A 25,055-nucleotide genomic window follows, 5' to 3' on the forward strand; every position below is an offset into this window, starting at 1 on the left:
GTAGATGGTTCCCATCAATCAAATGACTGATGTCCTGAGAGTTGCAAAAGAAGTTCCAACATTGAAACGTGGTGCCTGGGTCAGGTTGAAAAGAGGTAAGGAATTTACAGTATATTGTTTTAAAATGCCTGCTTTTTGTCTTTGTTATAGTGTCTTATTGCTGTATTATCATTATCGAAGAATATTTGTTATAGTATGTTATTACTGTATTATCATTATTGAAGAATAGGATGTACCATAATTTTTTTTTACAAAGTATAATGTTTTCTGGAAAATTATAGATCTTACTCTTCTTATTAGGATTATGATATTGTGATGAGTTTGTATTATTTTACTATGCTTCCTATTGTATTATTACTTTGGATCCTTGTTTTAATTTATTATAAATAGTTGCACAAGTTATCGTAACGTTTGACTATGTAGTGGCAATTGGGGATTAAGAAGATATAAAATATTTATGTAAATCAGCTGACAGCAGGTAGTTCTTGTACTGGTCATTGTGCTGTCCTGTCAGTTGTCAAATGCAAGAACTGTGCTTGTTAAACAGCTTCCTTATGTAAAGTGATAATACTAAAAATTTTGTGCTATGATACTCTAATGTTTGTCTTTACTAATACAGTATAGGCAAACAACCCTCAAAATAAGTTTTGCACTGGAAAGTTACTTATAATATCATTACTGTATTATTATTATCATTATTGTTAGCCAAGCTGGAACCGTAGTTAGAAAAGCATCATGCTATAAGCCCATGAGCTCCCACAGGGATTGCAGCCCATTACAGAAAAAGAAATTCAGAAGTAAAGAACATCTTATTGAGAAAAAATTCAGTTTTACTTCATGAAAGTTAATCTGCACAAAGTAGTGACAACACCAAAGTTCTGTAGTTACAACAGTGGTTTTGTTTGATATCAGAGGTAATATGAGGGGAAATATACATGATAATGGAACACATCAAGTCCTTTGATTCATAGTCTTAATTCAGGACTTTAGTCATGATAGTTGTACAGTAATTTATGCTTTTAATCTGCTCTTAATAATGCTAATTAAGGAAATTTTATGTATTTGTATTTTACTTGAGCTATATATATGAACTCAAAAAACTGTTCAACTGGAAATACCACTTTGATTTTAGTAGATTTTTCACTTCCTTTATTAAGCAAAAAAGAATTTACCTAATACAACTGTCTTTATATGAAACATGGGGTTTTTGGGATGTATTATTTTTAGGAAATAACTAGCAATGCTACTTTTCTGCTTTAGGTATCTTCAAGGATGATTTAGCTCAGGTGGATTATGTCGACTCATCTCACAATAACGTTCACTTGAAACTTATTCCTCGAATTGATTATACTCGCATGAGAGGTGCTCTTAGGTAAGTTTATCCTTGTTATCCCCAGAAATATAATTTAAGGTTGTTTTAAGTGTTTGGTAAGGACAAGATAAGATTAAGAGACAAAGCAGTTTGAAAAGAATAATTTGGATATAGGCCAGCATTTAAGAACACAAAAATACGGTATAGAGTACATTAGACATACCTTCCTGCAATTCAAGACCTCATTTTCTAGTGAAGACTTTTAGTGGAATATAGATTATTATCTCCATTTGAGCTACTATGAAAAAATGATGGTTTTGGTGACCATAGATAAATAAATTAACTGCATACTCTGAAAATTTATAGTGATAGGTTTTGATATTGGTTTGCATTTATATTTTATTTTTGACAGAGGAACTCAGTCAGAGAATGAAAAAAGGAAGAAGTTCCGCCGACCTCCTCAGAAGCTCTTTGATATGGATGCTATCAGGGCTATCGGAGGGGAAGTCTCACAGGATGGTGATTTCCTCATCTTTGAAGGGAATCGTTTCACGCGCAAAGGTTATTTGTACAAGATCTTTGCCATGTCCGCAATCATGGCAGACGGTGTAAAGCCAACGCTAAGTGAACTGGAGAAGTTTGAAGAACAAAGTTTGGCTGACATGGAAGTATGTTTTAGAATTTTATTTTTTTTGTCTTAATTTTAATTCCTCACAAGAATAGTTTCCATTAGTGTTTCTGATGGTGTTTTTAACTATTGATGTGGCTTTTCATGTAATGCTGTGTTTTAGATATTCGAACCATTCAAATTTCCCACAAGTTTTCCCTTTATTAAGAGATTGTCTTTTCCGGATAATAGCTGACAACGTCTGGACGCGAGGAAGAGGCTCACAGCTTTGCCCCAGGAGACAATGTAGAAGTACATGAAGGTGAATTGATGAATTTGATGGGTCGTGTAACTAGAGTAGATGGTAACAAGATTATGATTCTTCCAAAACATGAAGATTTGAAGGATGAGTTGGAGTTTTCGGCACATGAATTGAGGAAGTACTTCAATCAAGGTGATCATGTAAAGGTTATTGCTGGACGATATGAAGGAGATACTGGGTTGATTGTTCGTGTAGAGGAAAATATGATTGTTCTCTTCTCTGATCTTACTATGCACGAATTGAAGGTAAGCTTTTTTTTCCTTTGTTCAGAAATACATTTCAGCTCCCTTTGTAAGAATGCTTGTTTTGGGTGTTGTAATAGCTTAAGTGAGAAGTTAAATTTTTTTTTGATAAAAGAAACAGGAACTTGTTAGAATTTTTACATTTTTACAGTACTGTGTACCTTGTAGCTGGAGAAGATACGCCTTTCAGTCAAAATGTATTGAAAACAAGTGCTACCAGTTGCTAAAATAATTTGAGCACTGGTTGTATTTATTGATCTTCTTTGGTTTGATGGCTTTAAAAAAAAAACTGTAATCATTATAGTAGATTGCATTTAGAGTTGTTGAAACATTTAAAAATAAATATCAAATTATATTTGTACATACAAAATATTGCCCTACATAACTTTGCCCCAGGTCCAGAATGTTAATTATTTACCCACATCAACATGAATACTTTATGTTGATGCACTAAGTGGTAGCATAGACAGCCGCTTTTGTTGGAGTTATCAGCCTGTCTCATATACCAGGGCCCCACCAGTATGAAGCTTCACTCTTGGCAGAGGACATTAGCAACCATTTGAAGAGCATGATGATAATTTCTAAGTGCAAAACAGATTTTAGTGTGTTTTCATTGAACTGTTTCTTTATGCAGCCATATAGCAACAGAGAGACCTTGGTAATTTGGAATTGTTAGGGATAAAATTTCCCCTGATTACTAGTTTTTCAGTTACCCCAAATTTCTGTGAAAATTGTTGAAGTCATTAAAATAACATATTTTTAAACTGTCTCGCATTTGCCAAAACAAGCATGCATTTCAAGTTGATATAGTAAAGTCTAAAATAAATGCAAGACGCCTTGGACATATGGAAATATAGTACCATACATTAGTCAATAGCACACACATTACGTATATTGTACTTACAATATGGGCACTTTGTACAACGCATTTTCCACTTCATTGTAACAGCACTATATTATAAGTCCATGCATTCATGAAACAAAATAGAAAAGTTTGAAATTAAACATTCCATCAACATATGCATAGTATAGGGTATACTGAACACAAGACTTATGTGCTTGTCTGTGTGCCATGGTTTCTGTAGCCCGCAATTGTACCATGATCTCTAAAGCCTGTGGACTGATATGGTACAGTTAACTTTTTTAAATGAGAATCATCATAGTACCTTATAGAGCCCATCTCATTTAGACCATATGTGGCACATATGATTGGTCATTTGATAGTATGGGCACTGAATGGCCCTATCTATTCCAGTGCCTGGCCTTCAGTCTAAAACCCATACTCTAACCATCCATTTATTATAATTCTCGACACCATTGTAATTCAGTTTTGTAAATTATGTACTGAGTCATTCACAACTGCTATGAGATGTATAAGATTTGTTTTTACCTTCTTATCAGGAATTTTCAGGGCCATAGCATCACTGCCAAAGACTACTTTGCTATAATTAGGTTGTTATTTGAATGTGAATTTGTTGAAGTCTACTAAGTAAACTTAAATTTTCTGAAAATTTATGTGAATTTTATGTGCCTAATCCATGGAGAGAAATTGGAAGGTATTGTGTCCTTCCTTTAAGACTCAGTGCTATGATGTGAAAAAACTTGGTAAGACATGGCATGAAGGTAATAACGTCGTTTACTTGGTTAGAAATTGTGCATTAGGCTAATGAATCAATTTCATATACATAAATACCATTAATATTTCATTCTGCACCAAATGATGATAGTGTTAGGCTTTCACAGAAAGGTTATGATAACTTCATACCTGAAGTATTTTGGGTAATACAAAAAGAAAAGAAACACAAAATAAGTATATTTCATAAACAGTCTACAAAAGTAGTGCAAGCATTATTAGTGAAATCAGACAAGCAAAGCATTTAGGCTTGGATTTATGAACAGGTTGTAGGCTAGAACATACAAGCAGGACGTTGCACCCTAGTGCTTACCAAGGCCATTTGGTGGATTAGTCGTCATATTGGTCAACATTTTGAGCCAGTGCATAAGCTATGTAAAGTAGTGGTTTGTTTGATTTGAACAATGCAAAATCCCTCTCTTCCATTAATTACTGTTATATTTGTAACATTAACAGGAAGAAATAAAATTTAGGTTCATAGATATCTGATGACATTGTATGGTATTGCAGGTTTTGCCAAGGGATTTGCAACTGTGTGCTGATGTGGCTACTGGTGTTGATTCCCTTGGTCAGTTCCAGTGGGGAGATCTTGTGTCACTAGAGTAGGTCTTTTGGTGTTTGTTTGTGGTATTTTGACATTTGTATCTAATTATGCAGAGAATATTCAGAATTTTTTTTATAATGTTATTAATTTTGTGTTGAATTTTGAGAACTTAATATTACTGTATGAAATATATTCTTTTCACTGATTTCATCTTTCATTTCAAGTGCTCAGACTGTTGCTGTGATAGTAAGACTAGAGAAGGAAAACTTCCAAGTCCTAAATATGCATGGAAAGTTAGTGCAAGTCAAGCCACAGGCTGTTCACAAGAAGGAAAAGAGGCGAGCTATGGTTCTTGATTCAGAGCAGAACACACTTCAGATAAAAGACATTGTAAAGGTCATAGATGGACCTCATTCAGTAAGTATTACTGTCATTCCTTTTTCAGTAAGCATAAAGTTAATAGTAGAATGTCGACATGTTAGGATCACTTATTTTGAGAAAAATATTTTATTTATTTACTAGGGAAAAATTAATGTTTTGATAGTTTGGAAAGTTTGTACTATAGTGCATTATTGCTTGGCTTGTATTGCTCACTAAGGTTATTCCAGTTAAATGCCACTGTATGTCAGGATTGTGAGGTAGGATTTAAAACTTTTCATCAGTATTGGTGTTAATGTTATTTTAAACCTCCTTTGAATTTCTGTTCTATTTCAGGGCCGACAAGGAGAGATCAGGCACTTGTACAGAAATTTTGCCTTCCTCCATTCTAAAATGATGATTGAAAATGGAGGTATCTTTGTGTGTAAAACAAGGCATTTGGTTCTTGCAGGAGGCGCTAAGGTTAGTGGTAACTGAAGACATTCTCTCTACCTTGGATCATATCTCATGTGGTGCATTTTAGACATTACTAATGGGTGTTTGTAACATCCTTTTGTTCCATAGCTGTGCCCCACTTATTTTACTTAACCTTGATTTCTGCCTGCTTTCACCCATCATATGTCCAACCTCTCTTAGCTATTACTTCCTAGTGCAGCTGCCAGTTTCACCTTCAGGTCCTAGTAGCTGTGTTTTATCTCATTTATTTTCCAAATCTCTGTTATCGTGCTGGCAAACCACTCCAGCTGTCTGTCTGTCATGAAGTAGTAGTGTATGCAATTGGAAAGACTAGGGAACTCTATTAATTGTCTTTGGATAAACAGAAATAAAAGTTGTAAAATGCAAGGTTATATGGGAATATTTAATATGCATATGAAGTCAGGATGAAAAATGTGTGATAGAAAATTCAGTTAACTCTGGGAGAGGTCATTTGAAAAGTGCACTTAAAATCCTATAAGTAGTGATCTAGTTTAAAGCAGTGTATGTTTAAACAAGTTGTAATCTAGAAGTTATATGAGATATGAATTTTATTGTATTAGATTCTTTCAAGACTTAAGAATTTTTGGTGTTGAAGTTTTGTTTTAAAGGAGGCAGTTTGGCTGATTACCGAATCTTGACCTTATTTTGTTACCTTTTTCAACAGACAGTCACAGGAGGTATGGGCATGACTATGGGCTTCATGTCTCCTCGGCTGAAGTCCCCTGTTCATCCTGGTGGTGGAGGAGGCGGTGGTGGTGCTGGTGGTGGTGGTGTTATGGACCGTGGAGCAGACCGTGGTGCTTTTGGCGAACGCAATCGAGGAAGAGGGCGAGGAAGAGGTGCTGGAAGAGATCGTGGTGTTATTGGGCAGACCATAAAGATCACACAAGGACCTTATAAAGGTGGGTCTTGCTTAGGTTGTTTTATATGAATTTATGTCAGTAACTTAGGAGGCAGGTGTCTAAAATAGTTAAATAGTGAGTCTTTAGTCCAAAAATACAACTTACTGGTAATACAGCATAATGGGCTTGTTAAATTACTTAATAGTAATATTTCTTTGTGTTATCATTTAAAAGCACCCAAGGTCTTTTATTTGTATAATTGGATGTCCATCTTTACAGGTCATGTTGGTATTGTCAAGGATGCCACAGACTCCACTGTACGTGTAGAATTGCATTCAAAATGCCAGACGATTATTGTGGACCGTTCACGTGTGGCTGTAGTAGGGGCACCATCTAAACCTGGCTCTCTGGCATCTGTCACTCGCACTCCTACCTGGAGCGGGTCACAGACACCTATGTATGGCAATACTGGATCTCGCACACCAATGTATGGCTCACAGACTCCACAGTATGATGGCTCTCGAACACCTCATTATGGTAGCATGACGCCCTCCCATGATGGATCAGCTACACCAGGAAGGTCTGTGTATTTTTTTGTAGTATGACAATAATTAAAGATTATAATACTTCAGTAAAATATCCACCTGAGAATACAAGTATATTCTTGCTAGAATTATGACAAATTTTTTTATTAACAATTAAATTATAATGCACTTTGGCTAAAAAAATTCTTTTTATTCTTTCATATCACAGGCAGTCAGCTTGGGATCCAACAATTACTAATACCCCAGCACGTCATAATGAGTTTGATGATTATTCCTTCGATGAAGCATCTCCATCCCCAGCATATAATCCTGGTTTGTTTTTATTTTTTGCAGTATGGAGTTTACTTGAGAAATTTAAATTTATTTGTTTATTTAGAGTGCAATGTATTGTTTATGTAATTGTAGTAGTAACTTGGCTCTACTGTAATACACTGAGAAAGATTATGCACATCTTTATAACATTTTTTGGTTGGTACTGTATGTGAAAACCAAGCATTTGTTAGTTTTTATCACTTTCCTGTGTGAAAGAGTCCCTTAAATTAAAAAAAATAAGAATTCAGATCTTGATGTGATCTGTAAGGTTTGCAGCATCATGCTGCACGGTGCATTGAGTATGGTATTATTGATTACCTACATCATTTTTATTACAATTTCAAGTACTGTAATGGATTCAAATTTTAGTAACATTGACTTATAATAAACATAATTATAACCATCAGCATCAGGTAGTTAGTTTAGTGTTCTGATAACGTAGGTTCTGATAACCCAGGGTAAAGTGCATTGATTGAAAAATGGCCTAGCATATCTGAATTAAGGAGCTTGAGTGTCTATCAGAGCTTCCAGATATTGATGGAAATTTTTTTCCAACTTTGACATACCCTTTCAGCAAGCGGAAAACAATGGATTCAATATCACAACAGATGTTAACTTGAATTTTTCTACCTGTGAATGCAGTATGTAGTGGAATATGCTTACTGAAGGTTCTTTTGATGGCAGGTACTCCTGGCTATCAGTCTGATGCAGGACAAGGGCCATACACTCCACAGACTCCAGGCACTGTTTATAGTTCAGATCATAATTACAGTCCTTATCAGCCTGAACCATCACCAACTGGATACCAGCGTGAGTACTGTACTAGTATTTTTGTCACCTCTTCCATAATCCTGTATCTGTAGAGCTGTTAATACAATCCCTCTGGGTTGGCACTGCCTATATTTGTTTTGGGCAGTGCACTGTATAGGTTCTGTGCACTGTCCCTTCAACTGCTAATTGTTTGGCTGTCTGTTCTTTTTATTCATTCTCATTTAGCTGGGCAACTTTTTGAAATATATGTTTGCTATAATTTTTCCCCTTCACTGAAGGATAAATCCTTTGGGCCAGCCCTTTGAGTGTAGAAATATGACTTGGTTTGGTTAAATTATTCAGAAATGATAAAAAGGCCATAGGCTGCCTCAGTCACTTGGGGAATTATTATCATGAGTCATGTAAGAAGCTGATGGTTTTCTGGGAAGTTACATGGTAAGCCTGCTTCGAATGGTACTTTGCTGTAATTTTACTGTCTTCATAGATATAATAATTGTAAAGCTAGGCTTTGTAGGTCCAAGATCTATTAACAGTTCTACTGATCCCACTTTCTCCCTTTTTTCTAACCTAATGATACTTATTGTGAGGTAGCTGCATTGTAGCTGACCTTGTCACACATTGTCTTATATATACTAAGTCTCTACTCTCATTTCCCATTGACTTTTGAAAACTCTTAAAGACAAAAGCCTATTGGGGTTATAATATCCCTTGGTTTATCATGGAGATTGCACACAAACTAAGGCTGGTATTTTGTTATCTTTTTCTGTTTTGCATTATCCTAAACACTAGTATCTATCTCTTGTCTTAAAAGCATGCCTTTCTACAGGTGGTCCTGAGAAGTTTGACCATTCTAATCCTGCTAACTATTCTGTTGGTCTTATTTTTACCATATGTAGCTAAAGTTTTTGGAACTACTAAATGCCCATCTTGAATAGTTGGAATCTTACATCTCCCCCTCTTTAATCAGTGTTATGGAAGGCAAGATCAGGTCATTTTCTCCTATACTTTATTCACAGTTAGTAATCACGTCTGAGGAACTTAAGGAATTTTATGTTAATGCTTTTAATGTTTTGGCATGATCTGTAGGAAGTCCTTGTTAGCTAAACTTCCTGCTTATGACTTAACTCCTCTGTGTAAAAATATGGTCTATTAATTGGACTGGTATATTTTTATTAGTTATGGTGTTACATCTGTCCTATTCTCTTTCTCTGGTGGTCATCCCTAGGGATCTGTTCACTCTTTTGTTTTTTTTTTATCTTTGTCTATAACCTTCTTCATGTTCTCTTACCTAGCTTATATGCAGGTTATTCAACTCTTCACAAATTGTTTGCTTTGCTATCACCACCTCCTTCAGAAGCTTGTTAATCACATTAGATTATATATCTCTTGATACAGATCTCTCTAGCATATCTGGGTTTGCAAGCAAGATTTAGTTGATTTTAATGCTTTCAAGACCACTTTGCATATCTGTCTTGCATTATTCTACCTTTACAGTTATGGGCTTGAAAGTCAGGAGGTAGCATGTCCTAAAATAGTCATTGTACTGTATAGGCTTAGCTTCTAAGAAGTTTTATGTTGCTTGTACTTTGCTTCTGAACAGTTCCTTCAGATTTTTTTTTGGACTGATCCGTCCTCGTACAGAGAAGTGTTCTTAAATCTGAGAGGCTTCTTTACACAATCTTTTTTATAGATTAGAACTGAAGGCTATCCATTTTATAAACAATACATCTTATTTTCAACTTTATTTCATTTCAGTTCTGATTAGGTATGACTTGGCGCTGCTCACTAGTTTTGTTTGGATTCAGGATATGTCTTAGCATTGCTCACTAGTTTCCAGTCAGTATTGATAGTGCCACTTATAAATGGAATTTGATGTTTTGGCACTAATTAGTATTTTTCTGTATTAAAGCTGGAGGCAGCCCATCAGGATATGTTGGCACGCCAAGCCCAGGCACTGGATACCAGGGATCACCATCTCCAGGCTCAGGTTATGCTTCCCCATCTCCCCTGGCTTCTTATAGCCCCATGACTCCGGGTGCACCATCACCTTACAACCCTCAGACCCCAGGCGCTGGTAAGTGTAATCGTCATCATATTTTGCTCTGCTATGTCAGAGAACCTGAAATCAGTTAGTTAATCAGTATTTTTCCCTTTAAAATATAACACTGGAGTATGTGGATCTAAATGTGTTTTACAATTAAGTATATGGATAAAACGATATAGGTGACATTTAAATGAAAAGTACTCCTTTTTTTTGTGAAGGTGCATTCATAATTTTGCTTTATTATAGGGATGGATACCCTTGGTATGACTGACTGGCAAACCTCTGATATTGAAGTCAGGATTAAGGAGACTCATGATGATTCTGGTCTCATTGGCCAGATTGGTGAAATTCGTGGTGTATCTGTAAGTATTATCTTGAGGTAAATTGTTATTCTGTACCTTGAAATGTAAGCAATTGCTTCTTTGTTGGAAGTTTATGCTCTCTAAATAGTTAAAAAAAGCTTTAGGAGATGGCTTGTTTTTAACACTGGAACAAGTTTCAAATTAAGTTTTTATGTTCACTTATTGACCACATTTATTTTTCTTTTTTTTATTCTAATCTGATAATTTCTTTGTTCTAGGGTGGTATGTGCTCAGTTTTCCTTCCTGAAGAAGAGCGAGTTGTTAATATTCTAGGAGCTCATCTAGAGCCTGTTACCCCTGCACAAGGGGACAGAGTTAAAGTAAGTCTTTTTTGTATATACATGATTACTTGTAGAATTTCCATTCAGTGTTTAGAAATGTTACCTAAATTATTGGATAAAAATAATTTAGAATTATGTAGTAAGAAGTGCTGTTTCATATGCTTTTATTAGTAGTGAAATTGGGTCTTAAACTGGTAATTTAACATTGTAGTTAATATGAACTGTGTGCTTTGCACTTAGTTTTGTAAATTGAGAGAATAGGAAGGTTGAAGCCACTATTTGGTTTTGTCCTGGACGGAAGGTGCCTGTATATTCGTTGGTATATGGTTCTTTTGAGTTAATTAGCATGAATGAAATATATTTGTCAGTCGTCTGATTTTACTTGTGTTTTTCTCATTACTGGATGAGATTTCCATTTAGTACTTCCCATTTTCTTTTAACTTGCAAATTCTGCCTGAATTCCCATTTGTTCCATGAACTTAATATTTGCTTCCTTCAAAATTATTTTTGCAATGTAGCTGGTCAGTATCTGGCCACCAGTATTTAGCAGTCATCAGTCTCTGAGATCTCAGTTTATTTTGTAGTCTGGGAACACATCTCTGCTTTCCTGTTTGTTTCTTGTGTCAGTGCACGTTAGTCATAAAGTGTGCTGAAACATTAGTCATGAAGTGTGCTGAAACATATCACAAACACTGGAATCTTTTTTTCATACAAGGAACTCACCAAGTAATTACATAGCTATAGTTCTAACTTGCACGCCAGCCTTTATTTAAAAAATCGCGGTAGCGCTTCTATGGTTTAGTGTAGGTGACAAGCCCCACCTACCAACGGGAGTTCTTGAAACGGCTTAGCAGAAAACCTCATTTTTTATAAGTAACTTACCCAGTAATTACTTAGCTAAGAGTTTCTAACTCAACGGCAGCTTCAATTTTGAAATTCATGGTAGCGATAGTCTTTTGTTTATGTGGGTGACTAACCTCGCCCACTTTTGGGGTGAAAGAGAAAAACGACTAAGCTGAGAGATTCACTTTTGTCTCTGCTGGCTTAACAGCAACACAGTGTTAAGAAGCACCTTGATTTTGGTTTTCGGCTTGAAATTCTTACCTTTTGGTGATATATTTTTGGCTCGGTAGCCTTCGGATTTGTATTGTTTGACTGATATATATAGTACTTTTCCTGATTTTGACTATTGTTCTCTAAGGAGATTGACTTAATTTTTTTACTCTGTTAGCTAGTAATTATGTCAGATTCTAGTGCATCGAGTATTAGGTATTGTAGCAGAGGTTGCAATACTTGCTTGACCAAGGCATGTTATGATTCACACACCCTATGTACGACATGCAGAGGACAAATTTTTTCAATTGACTAGACTTGTAAGGAATGCTGTGAATAGGACGAAAGAAAGTGGAAGACTTTAACCTCTCGCCTATCAAAGTAAGAAAGGGATCGTAAGAGAAAAGCAGCTGCTAGAGCTGAGGTTAAATTAGCAACTCTAGACGTGACTCAGGAATCTAGTGAGGTTAATATTCCTTCTCTCCCTTCTCCTACTTCCAGCCCTCCTCCTGCACCACTGATCTCTGCTCCTGGCTCCCTCGTTCCTGACCTGGATCACTACGCCAGTCTCGAATCAAAATTTGATAAGAAGTTTGATATTCTTGCTAACACAGTGGCACAGTTGGGTGATTCAATGCGTGTCCTTGTGGACAAATTCAGTGCAAAGTGTTCTTGTGATGTGTTTGTGGAGGAGGTGGCTACCCTTCCCACCGACGCTCCTAGGCAAAGGTCACTGCCATACTCCCCCAGCCCTGGGAGGAGGCATACTGGAGGCCCAAGGGAGGTCGGTGGGGTCTGCCCACGGGTAGTCGCCCCCTCAGTTGCACCTGTGTCGTCCTGGGTGTCAACCAAAGGCAGCCGTTGGAAAGGTGTGTCTAGTGCATCATCTCTCATCCAGTTCAGGGGATTCTAGCCCCTCTCATGGTCACCAGTGGAGATTCTCAAACAAATCCTGTCCATTGAAAAGGCACGCATCTCTCAAAGACCAGTCCCCTCAGTCTTACGGCAAAAGGTTCAGGGAACGATCTGGTAGTCTGCAGACGTCGTGCAGCAAATGGGACAGTCCTGAATGTTTTTTTCAACCAGTAGCTCCCAGACCATCATGCATGTCCAGCAAAAGGACTAGTTCTTCAGCCAATCGGGAACCTTCTTATGATAGCTCATGTTCATCTTTCGAGCACCCATCTGGGATTGAGGACGCCCCTTTGGCTGCCGAGCGCCTTTTTAGTGGCCGAGCGCCCAGTAGCGACCGAGCATTCACTAGTAGCTGAGCGCCCAGAAGATAAGAAGGGCCCAGTTGTGCACACTTATCGCTTGACACCCAAGAACCTTTCAGCACCAACTCACTCTCCTATGGTCGAGCGCCTGAGTTGTTTGGTGCCTGCTCCTGTTTTGCTGACTTCCTCATCGAAACACCAGTTTTCTTCACCTTCTCATTCGATTTCTGTTTCGTCAACTCCCAGTTTGAACCCTTCCTTGGCACTGCTGCAGAAGCAGTTAGACAATATTTTGGGTATTCTTCAGAAGTCGACTTCTTCCTCAGTAGCGCCTGAAGATCCCTCATTGTCCCTGGTCTCATCGGAGGAGGAAGATTTAGGACAGGACTCCACCCCATCGGCTTGTGCTGCCTTACTGAATTATTTACCGGATAATTTTCCAAATTTCTTCGCTCTGGCAGCCCCTTCTTCTCTGGCTTCCTCATTTATGATGAGTGACTACCCGGGTATTCATCTAGACTTCCCAAAGTGGTTTTACTTCTTCATCTAAGAAGGCTATGAGAGAAGTGGATCTCTGGCTCTCAGAGAAAAGATGCCAGGGCAAGGCATGCTTTAGTATTCCACCTTCCCGCCTTTCAGCCAGGAGATATAGGTCATATGCGACCATAGAGGCCCCCTCCTTGGGGGTGGCTGCCTCCTCCCAGGGGGACTTCTCTGGTCTTGTTGATTCGGCCCGTAGGTTGGCTTTTGCTTCGGCAAAGACTACGTTCTCAGTGTTGGAGATTGACCATTTACTCAACAAGATGTTCAAAGTGTTTGAAGTGTTTAGTATTCTAGATTGGTCCATAAGGACCTTGGCAAAGAAGATCAGAGATTCGGATCTCCCTCAGGATATTGCTGTTGACTGGAGGAGTGTTCTCTCTCATGCTGATGAAGCAATTCGAGATGGTTCTTTGGAGATTTCCTCCTTTTATGCTATGGGGATTTTGAAGAAGAGGGAACTCTGGATTTCGTTTGTATCTAAGGGCGTCACTCCATCGCATAAATCACCTCTTCTTTTCTCGCCCTTAGACAGTACACATCTTTTCTTGCAAGCAACAGTGGAAGAAGTGGCTTCTGATCTTCATAAGAAGTCTACACAGGACCTTCTCTCTCAATCTACGAGGCATCCGAGAGAGTGGAACACCTCCCCTCTCAAGTCATCTTCTCCTCTTCAGCCTCAACCCTTTCGAGGCAGCAGGCAGAGATCACAGTCAAGACCATGAGCTTCTGTACATTTCGCCCAGCGTGCGGCCAAGAGACCCTCCACCAAACCTACAATCCGCAAGTGACTCTTCAGTCCTTTGTGCGCCCATGGGAGCCAGACTCCAACTTTTTTGGGAAAGTTGGAGTGTGGCGGAATTCTAACCCACAAACAAAACAACACTCACCCTGATCTTCGGTTGCTGGAGATGGGTAAAGGTCCACGGTCGCCAATCACAGCACACAAAAACCACAAAACAAAATTGCAAACAAACCCTCCACCAACAACGAACGAAAAAAAAAGAGACACATGCACCATCAATATCGGTACCGGTATCCAAACAAAAAAAAACCAGACGAACTCCCCGTTCACTTTCAAGGTTTGACCTCAACTGCCCAAGACTTCCCCAAAACCGAAAAAATCCCGACAGACAGACAGACAACGCCGTAAAACGAACTCCAACAACCGAACCACTCACAACGACAATTACACTCGCTCTCTCTCTCTCTCTCTCTCTCTCTCTCTCTCTCTCTCTCTCTCTCTCTCTCTCTCTCTCTCTCTCTCTCTCTCTCTCTCTCTCACAAAACGTTGGGAAATGCTAAATACAAACAAATTTATTCATCCCTCTATAATTCTCCCCCCTTTTAGCATTTCCCAACCAACACCTTTCACACTGCATTCAAATTGCCTTACGTAACACCCATGGATGCTCACTAGCAGGTCCTTTAGAACGCGTTCGCAAGGGCATAATCATTCTCTCAGACTCGCTCTCTCTCCCAGCAACATTCAGATTTACATTTTCTCCTCCATTCTCTCTCAGATTCACACTATCTTCTTCACTATTACCACTCTCAATTTCATCCACAATCTCATCTATACCCTCTAACTCGTTCCCAAATACCTTCCCCAATTCCTCAACTAACCCATTCCATTCGCTCATTGACCTTTCCAATTCTTGCAACGATTCATTCATGCTTTCAATCACTCGTCTATCACTGCTACGCTCTCTTACTCTTACACTTTCGCTCACCTCCAACCGTTCACTTACCCCTACACGTTCAGTCAACTCAGTTATATGAAACCCGCATATGCTATACGTTCTATTCATACCATCCCATTCATCCGTATTACACGCTTTATCACTCATTTTCACTTTGGCACTCACACCCCTATCACACAACTTACGACCATTCAGTTTACTTACGTTCTCCCCTTTCTTACGTCTCCTACCATACTCTATCAAAACAAATTGCTGATCCTCCATACACAAGCTCGTGCATACTTGGTTCACCCACATTCGATTTCAACCATTTATACACCCCATTCTCTCTCACATATTCCGGTACATCCTTCCATCTACGCAATTGGTTATGATGCGCTCGTATTTCTCTCACACTACCATCTACACATGCTTCCCCCACAACAGAACTAAGCCCACTGGGACCAACTTCCAACACTTCATACGGACCCTCAAATTTTTCACGCACTTTATTTACATTCAACCGCCCTTTCTCGATTACTTCTTTCAACACTTTCTCGCCCACCTTGTAACTTTCAAACCTCTCATGCGCCTTCTTCCATACCTCCTTATCATTCTCAGATATACCCAATCTCGGTCTCACTATCTTTTCAAAATTTAATACATATTTACACGGAGACATACCAATACCCTTATGCACGGTGGCGTTGTATACCCACAACGCTCGCCCAACGTTTACATCCCAATCATTATCACATTCACTCATCATACGTAATATCTCTGTCAACGTTCTCACCGTTCATTCCGCCAATCCATTCGCACTGGGCATGTACGGTGTAGAGTACACATGCTCTATGCCCCAATCACGTAACATTTGCTCAAACTCCCATCCAACAAATTCAGGCCCATTGTCACTCAACATTCGTGTCGGCTTGCACACACACATTGGCAACATCACTTGACCCACCATTCTCGCTACAGTCTCACTCTTTTTGTTCCGAATCGCTACCGCATATGCAAACTTACTCAAATGATCTACCATTACAACCATTCCCACATGTCCTCTAGCAGTCACAGGCAACGACACACAATCAATCACAACCATCTCAAATAACTCTTTCATCTGCAATCGCAACACAGGTGGATTCGCATGCACACTTTGATACTTACCCTTCTGACAGTCCGCACACGTAATCGCTACATCCGCACAAATTTTATTCAATCCAGGCACATACAATCTCTCTCTCATACATTCCCATAATTTATTTTTCCCCAGATGCCCAAACCTATCATGCACTAATAAACACATACCCACGGCTGCGTCTTCCGAAAACACTGGCACATACACTTCCCCATCCCATATACCTTCCTGATGCAAAAAATAAACTATACCTTTACATACAACAAATCTCTTAGCACTTCGCTTATACACTTCTAACTCAGACGGCCAACTTCCTACTCTTACACCCTCTAACACACACTCTCTTAACATATTTATTTTCGTGCACTGATTTTGCATCTGCTTAATTTCCTCTTCACTCAACAAATCATTTTCACTCCTTGCAATATCTACCATACCTACAAAACTAGTTTTAGACACATCCCCTCCTTTAACCTTCGTTATTTCCCTGCCGCCCTTTCCTAAAATTCCTCCCGACATCCACACTTATATCATGCATTCTCATAAAATCAATTCCTAATAAAAACATGTTGGCATATCATTCTCATCCATGACTACAAAATTATGTATTATTTCAAATCCCCCTAGCTGAATTTTTAATTGTACCTCCTCCCATACTAACACACTCCCTTGTCCCAAACCATGTATCCTTACACTCGTTGATTTTCTTTTTATATCCCAATCGCACCTTTCCAATTCACTAACTACTGTACTACTCACTAACGACACTTGTGCTCCCATGTCTACCAGACTACAATATTCACTCTGATTCACCACTACATTCGTTACTAATTTACCTTTCGCTTCATGCATACACGCTCTCACGGCTACATTCACCTGCTTAGCTTCCTCACAAGCATCCTCATCGCATTCATCTTCAATGATATCCTCAACTCTACCCCTTATTCCCTCATGTTCCCCACAATCACCTTTCTTAACCAGCCAGCTACAATTATCCTTTCCACAGTGAACATTTAAAATCACATTCGTACCATTTTCATTCACCCTTCCTTTATACTCCACCGGCCTATTCCATCCAAAGAACAATCGTACTGTAATTTTAAACATTTCAGCCACTACCAACAACACTTTCACTAACTTTTCCTCCTCATCTAATTCCCTTCCTTCCTCGCGCACTCCTCCTTCCGGCATCTCATTCATCACCTTTTCACGCAACTCGTTCATGCTTGCAGGTACTCCGTCAATCAACCCATCTGTTTCCAAATTACTCAACCCCCCAAACAGACATTCCCACACTCGATTCTCCCCTACATACTGTTGCTTTACCACAAATCCTACAGGTACTTGGTCCGGGTCCCAGTCGCTCCTAACCCTATCATCTCGTTCAGTCCACATAAGCGACATAGCATCTGCAACAATATTCTGTCTACCTTGTACATACTCTACCTTAAAACTAAACTCATTCAAATCCTCTATCGTTCTCGCAGTTCTAGCATTCACACTCTCCTTTTTAACCATATATACTAGCGGTCGATGGTCCGTCCGTATCACAAAATCTACCCCATACAAAAATACTTCCAATGCTTTCACACAAAACCTTATAGCAGCCAATTCCTTTTCAATCACCGAATATTTCAACTCTGCCCTTCCAAACGCCTTGCTCACATACGCAATTACTCTCAATTGTTTCTCCCCATTCGCCTTCTGCATTTGTACCAAGCATCCTCCCATACTATATTTACTTGCATCCATATACAGTTCTAGTTTATTCGCATTGTCACTATAGTCCGGAAAGCCAACGTCCACGTCTCTTGCAGCCTTCTCTTTCAATCTCTCGAACGCTTGATCATTCGCTCATCCCATTTCAATCTTGCACAATTTCTCTTCCCGTCCATTCAGTAAGTGGTTTCCGATCCCTGAACAATCTTTTATAAACTTCCTTCCAAACTCAATTAAACCTAAAAATCCTTTCAACTCACGCACGGTCCGGGGACGTGGAAATTCCCTTACCTTGTTCACGAACTTATCACTCTTCCTTACACCTCTTCCACTCACCATATGCCCTAGGAATTCCACCTCCCCAGCCAACCAAGCACACTTTCCAAGTTTTACTTTTATTCCTACTTCTTCCAACCTTTCTAACACTCGTTCAAGCAGTTCCATATTCTCTTCTATAGTCTCACTCGCAATCAAAATATCATCTATAAAAACAGTTACCTTCTTGCGATCAAACCCAGCCAGAACCACATTCATTGCCCTTTGGAAGGCAGCAGGCGCATTAGCCAGTCGGAAACTTAATCTCCGGAACCGGTAGTGGCAGGAACTACTAGAAAAGGCTGTAATATGCCTGCTCCCTTCCTCCAGAGGCATCTGGTAATAGCCCCTTACCAGATCTAATTTTGTAAACACTTTCATTCCATTCATCTTGTACACACAATCAGACACCACGTTCATCGGGAATCGCTCTTTCACAGTTACTTCATTCACCTTCCGATAATCCACACACATTCGCAAACTTCCATCTGGCTTACGCATCGGTACAATGGGGCTATTCCAGGCGCTCGTACTCCTTTCAATCACTCCCACCCTCTCAAGCTCCTCACACTGCTCCTCTATCTCACGATTGATAGACGGAGAAAAATGTCGGGTCGCTGATATATGGGGTGTCGTCTTCAGAACTATTTTAAATTCGGAAGCTTGATCCCCAAAATCCTCGTCTCCACGACTCAACGCCCCTGCCTATCCCACAACATTCTCCTCAATCGTTCTCTTACGTTATCACTTACATTTTCATCTACCTTTACTCTTTCTTTCAACTCCTCATACGTCCAATCATTAGCTCCTTTCAAATCACCTGTCATCACCTGCCGTACCTTCACGTACCTCTCATCATCCACATTCACCAACGCACGTAATATTCCCACATAATCTCCCTCACATATTCCTCGGACTCGCTTCTTCCTGACACTCGGCAATGACGTTATATATACCCTCGGATCTCCCATGTTCAAAACCCCATCATATACACACACATTTGCCCTGACTAATTTATTTATGTCTATTCCCTCAACCACATACTCACACCTATCATTGTTGGCTATCCCGAGGCTATCCGGCCATGCCACTTACACACTCACAACTTCTCCAATCTCATGTGGCACTTTTACCCTCTCTGTCGCAATTACAGGCATTCTCTTCCACAATTTTTGCTCAACCCTACCGTCCTTCCCCAAATACAAATCCCCAAGCACATCCCCTTTCATACATAATTCAATTACATTCATACTAGGACGGACCACCATCCCGCAATTTTTCAAAAACTCACATCCCAATAAAATATCATTTTAACACATACAACTTACCTGTTAGTTACATATAGCTTTAGTCTTTGGCGTCACGGCAAAATTTCAAAAAGCTTGCGGCAGCGCCAGTCCGAATATCGGGTGATCGCCCTTACCTGCCCTCTGTCGGGTACTAGGAACTATTCAACATGCTTCAGAATAATTTTGCCGTCACGCCGGCGACATTGTTGTCGGTATTTCGAGCGAAATTTCATTGTATCTGCCTACATCGAGCTGTTTTCACTTGGTGAAGTACTCTCTTGTTGGTTTGCGGCTTTGCCAGTTATTTGTCACCTATTTAGTCAGGTTTTCTGATAACTATGTCAGATTCTGGGTCTTATACCTTTAGGGTTTGCAGCAAAGGCTGTAAGACGAGGTTGGTCAAGGCTAGTCTTGATCCTCATTCAATTTGTGTGGCTTGTAGAGGTCAGGAATGTTCATATGAGAGGAAGTGTGATGAATGTGTCAGTATGACTGAAAAAGATTGGAAGGCTCTATCTAAGTATGTAAAGAAGCTTGAGAAAGATAGAGCCAGGAAAGCTTTAGCTAGAAGTTCTTCTTCTCTCTCTCAGAAACCGGAATCTCCCTTAGCTATGCAGGAAACTTCTATTAATATCCCCGTGGCTACTAATATTCCTATTCCTGACTCTGATATCCCTGAACCCGTTACCGTGTCTGAGTATCAAGTCCAGATGGACGCCAGATTTAACCTTATTGTGGGCGCCATGGAGGATATTGGCGTTAACGTGAAATCCCTTCATGAGCGTATGGATTCTTTCCAAAATATTGTGAATAATTTAAGTGCAGTGCAAAGTGTTAGTGTGGTGGAGGAGGTGGTTGCTCGGCCTACTCGTTCTCCTAGACCCAAGCCTCTGTCAAGCTCCCTGCTCCTGGGAGAAGACATGCTGAAAGTCCAAGGGAGGCGAGTGGGGTCTGCTCACGAGCAGCCGCCCCCTCGAACAGTCCTGTTGTTTCCCAGGCTGTTTCAGAGCGCCGTTGGAAAGGCGACTCAAGGAAGTGTCTTTCTTCAAGCTCCAGTGATTAGCCTGCAGAGGCTGGAGATTTCCCGACGAGTCTAGACCATTGAAGAGGTCCAGGAATCTTTCGCCTTCAGCGGTTCAGAAGAAGAAGCCATTTCGCTTATCACAGCCTTCCTGTAGTTTTTGGGAGAGTCCGGAGAGATTTTCGTCGTCTGAAGAATCTTCTCCCAGGCGCAAGGCTCATGTGCGCAAGAGGTATAAGACTTCCCATTCGGTATTGCCCAGCGTTCCCGGTGTTTCTCCTTTGGTTTCACGTAAGCCTATTGTGGCTTCTGCGCCTCTTCCTCATCACGATCCTGGCTCTACTGATCATCGTTCCCCAGTTGGATCCTCGTCTACTCATGACTTTCTTGAGCGATGCACAAGAAAATTGGAAGCATTCTTGGCGGGCTCGGAAGGCCTGGTTCTTCTCCAGCAAAGCCTTCTGAAGTGTATTTGATGCCTCCTCCTTCGTCTCGAGCTCTCGGAGCGCCCAGTACGAAAGCTCCTCCTCGATCTGTGTCTCTTGATCCTCCTTTGGTTCAGGCTCAGGATCAGGCTCTTACGCCTAGTCAGGCTCAGGCGCTCCCTCAAGATTTAGCGCTCTCTCAGGCTCAAGCGCCTCAGGTAGCGCCTGGTGAGGCGCCATCCCAGGCTCCTTTTGTGGCGCCAGTTCAGGCTCCTCTTGTAGCGCAGGCTCCTCTTGTGGCGCCAGTTCAGGCTCCTCTTGTGGCGCCTACTCAGGCTCAGGCTCCTCGTCAAGCTCTTATTCAGGCTCCTACTCTTCCTTCACAAGATGTGTGTGTGCAAGCGGAAGGTTTTTCTCCTATTTCGTCTGAGGAAGAAGTTGTGGAAGAGTTTCCTGTAGACAGAACCAGACTCCTCTCGCTCGGATTACAAGAAGCTTCTTCGCTTCTTTATTGATAATTTTCCTGAGGATTTTGCACCTGCGGCTCCGGCTTCCCCTCTCTCTCAGTGCAAGAGACTCAAACCTCCTACCTCTTCCTTTATGAAGTTAGTGCTTTCTATTTCAGCTAAGAAGGCATTAAAGAAAATGAACTCCTGGTTGGAAGACAAAGCGTGATCAGGGGAAAACCACTTTCTGCTTCCCTCCTTCCAAGCTTTCTACTAAGACGAAGGCTTGCTACGACACTGGAGAAGTTTTCTCTCTGGGAGCTTCTGCCTCCTCTCAGGGAGACTTCTCCAGTCTCGTTGATTCTACCCGTCGTTTCTGCGATGAACTCGGCTCGGATTTTCTTCTCTCCTTCAGAGTTGGACCACCTTTTGAAGAACGTTTTCCGAGTTTTGGAAGTCATCAGTTTTATGGACTGGACTATTGGCGCTTTGGGTAGGAAGGTAAAGTCTTTTGGTCTTTCCGAAGCGCATTTCGATGATTTCTCTTCTGTTATGTCCTGCTTAGATAAAGGGATTCGTGACGGTGCGTCTGAGTTAGCCTCCATCTTCACGTTAGGAGTTCTTAGAAGCGACAACTTTGGTGCTCTTTTGTCGCTCGTGGAGTTTCTAGGACTCAAAGATCGGCTCTTCTTTTCGCACCTCTGGATAAGAAGTACCTTTTCCCTCAAGAACTTGTGGCGAAGTGTCGAAATCCCTTACTCAGAAGTCCACACAGGACCTTTTGGCGCAATCCTCTCGTAAACCAAAAGCTCCTCAACCTTCTCTGCCAGCGCAAACTCGTCCTCTAGTTAATCAAAATAGGCCCTTTCGTGGCAGGCCCCTCACCCGTACAGGATCTAGTTTCGGGGCAAAGCAAGATTTGTCTCCAGGGCTATCAAACCCTCAATTAAAAAGTGATCTGCATGTCCTCCATGCACTAGTAGGAGCCAGACTTCAGCAGTTCTGGCAAACTTGGGAGGAGATCGGAGCGGACCAGTGGACCACGTCCGTGCTAAAGGAAGGATATTCTATCCCCTTCCTCAAGAGGCCCCCTCTTGCAACAGAACCTTTAGCTTTGACAGCATATTCCAGCAACTTAGAGAAATGCTCGGTTCTGAGTGCGAAGTAGACTCCATGCTTTTAAAAGGAGCGATAGAGATCGTGGAAGAAGTCAACTCTCCAGGCTTTTACAACCGTCTTTTTCTTGTTCCAAAGGCCTCAGGCGGCTGGAGACCAGTCCTGGACGTAAGTTCTCTCAACCTTTTCGTGGAGAAAACCAGTTTCTCGATGGAGACGACGCGCAATCCGTCCTCAATTCTCTTCGTCCGGGGATTGGATGGTCTCAATAGATCTGCAGGACGCTTTACTTTCACATTCCGATCCATCCAGCGCCCAGGAAGTTTCTTCGCCGTTTTCCAGGAGAAGACTTATCAGTTCAGGACTCTGTGCTTTGGTCTGTCCACAGCCCCTCAAGTATTCACAAGAGTTATGTCCACTGTTGCCAAAGCTCTTCATCTCAGAGGAATAAAGATCTCTCTCTATCTAGACGATTGGCTCCTTCGTTCCCAGTCTCAGTCTCAGTGCTTGGAGGATTTGAAAGTAACTCTCGACTTGACTCAGAAGCTAGGACTTCTAATCAATTGGAAGAAGTCTCACCTATCTCCCTCACAATCCAGGATCTATTTAGGAGTGAGACTGGAAACAGTTCCTTTTCTGGCTTTTCCGTCAGATCAAAGAATCTCGGACTGTCTCGCAAAAGTCCAGAACTTTCTGGATATGAATACCTGTTCGCAAAGGCTTGGATGAGCCTCCTGGGAACTCTGGCGTCAATAGAAAAGTTTGTCTCCTGGGAGACTTCACATGAGGCCCCTTCAATTCTACCTCAGGGAGCAATGGAACAGGAAAACGCTTCCAGACTCCTTCTCCTTTCCAATCTCGGACCGTATCAAGGAGGATCTAAGGTGGTGGTTAGATCGAAGAAAATTAGAGAAAGGTCTCTCTCTTTTCCGTCGAACCCGAACCACTTTAACTGTTTGCAGACTCGTCAGAAGTAGGATGGGGAGCGACGTTGGGGGTAAAAGAAATTTCAGGTTTGTGGAATGCGACAGAAAAAGAATGGCACATCAACAAGAAGGAGTTGAAAGCAATCCACCTGAGTCTCGTACACTTCCTACCTTTCGCACAGGGACAACACAGTTCTGGTTCATTCAGACAGCACCACAGCGTTGTCTTATATAAAGAAACAGGGGCACTCATTCTTACTCCCTCAGCGAGGTAGCAAGAGACCTCCTTTTGTGGGCAGAAAAGCACAAGATTCTGCTCCTAACGAGATTCATTCAGGGAGCCCTCAACGTGAGAGCGGACTCCTTGAGCAGGAAGCACCAGGTTCTGTCCACAGAGTGGATTTTGCACTAAGAAGTGTGCAAGTCGCTGTGGAGACTTTGGGGTCAACCTCTGGTAGACCTGTTCGCGACGAACAAGTCGAACAGGCTCCCAATCTTCTGCTCTCCTGTCCCGGACCAAGCAGCCTTCCAGACGGACGCAATGCTACTGAATTGGTCGGGTCTGGACCTTTACGCCTTCCCGCCGTTCAAGATGTTAGGTGCGGTGTTGAGGAAATTTCAGCACCACTCCAACACCAGGATGACGTTGATAGCCCCTTCTGGCCTTCCAGGGATTGGTTCCCTGTTCTCATGGATCTCTTGATCGACTTCCCGAGGAGCCTTCCAAACAGAGTAGATTTACTCAGACAGCCCCACTTCAGGAGATTTCACGAAAACCTGTCAAGTCTGCGGCTAACTGCGTTCAGACTATCGAACGTCTTCTCAGAAGCAAAGGATTTTTCGAAGAAAGCGGCTCAATCCATCGCTAGAGCCAGAAGACCATCTTCGATCAAGGTCTATGAGTCCAAGTGGAATATGTTTCGTTCATGGTGCAAAGATCATGACATTTCCTCTTCCAGAACCTCGGTGACGCAGATTGCGGATTTTCTTTTGTTCCTTGGGAATAAGAACCTTTCTGTATCCACACTTAAAGGTTATCGTAGCATGCTGGCTACTGTTTTTCGTCACAGAGGTTTGGATATCTCTAATAACCAAGATATAACGGACCTTATTAAATCCTTCGGTACCTCTAAGAGGTCAGATGCTAAAGTTGTTTCGTGGAATCTTGATGTAGTCCTGAAGTGGCTTATGTCTGAGAAATTTGAACCTATGGATTCTGCTTCTTTAAGAGATCTTACGAGGAAAACCTCTTTTTAGTTTTGTTAGCTACAGCTAAGAGAATCAGTGAGATCCACGCCTTGGATAAGAGAGTAGGATTCTCTGCTTCAAAAGCAATTTGTTCTTTCAAACTGTTTTTATGGCCAAGAACGAGACCCCCTTCGCACTCCGTGGCCTCGCTCTTTTGAGATTCCGAGTCTGTCGGAATTGGTAGGTAAGGAGCAGGAGAGGTTCCTCTGCCCAGTCAGAGCCTTGAAATATTATTTTGAAGGACT

At 41.0% G+C, this 25,055-nt stretch overlaps 1 protein-coding gene across 3 annotated transcripts in view; it reads left to right on the top strand.

The window, feature by feature from the left end:
• Spt5 (Transcription elongation factor subunit Spt5) overlaps positions 1-25,055 on the top strand; it is a 55,205-nt gene that overhangs the window by 15,174 nt on the left and 14,976 nt on the right. For all 3 annotated transcript variants that reach the window (XM_067100869.1, XM_067100098.1, XM_067101563.1), the window contains exons 8-21: positions 5-95; positions 1,261-1,372; positions 1,725-1,980; positions 2,172-2,486; positions 4,627-4,718; positions 4,885-5,077; positions 5,375-5,500; positions 6,180-6,417; positions 6,637-6,937; positions 7,111-7,214; positions 7,899-8,024; positions 9,895-10,059; positions 10,276-10,391; positions 10,610-10,711. In XM_067100869.1, coding sequence (XP_066956970.1) covers positions 5-95; positions 1,261-1,372; positions 1,725-1,980; positions 2,172-2,486; positions 4,627-4,718; positions 4,885-5,077; positions 5,375-5,500; positions 6,180-6,417; positions 6,637-6,937; positions 7,111-7,214; positions 7,899-8,024; positions 9,895-10,059; positions 10,276-10,391; positions 10,610-10,711 — 2,337 coding nt within the window. The remainder of the gene's footprint in view (positions 1-4; positions 96-1,260; positions 1,373-1,724; positions 1,981-2,171; positions 2,487-4,626; positions 4,719-4,884; positions 5,078-5,374; positions 5,501-6,179; positions 6,418-6,636; positions 6,938-7,110; positions 7,215-7,898; positions 8,025-9,894; positions 10,060-10,275; positions 10,392-10,609; positions 10,712-25,055) is intronic.

This window comes from Macrobrachium rosenbergii, chromosome 1 (genome assembly GCF_040412425.1).
Source record: "Macrobrachium rosenbergii isolate ZJJX-2024 chromosome 1, ASM4041242v1, whole genome shotgun sequence".
NCBI classification, from domain to species: Eukaryota; Metazoa; Arthropoda; class Malacostraca; order Decapoda; family Palaemonidae; genus Macrobrachium; species Macrobrachium rosenbergii.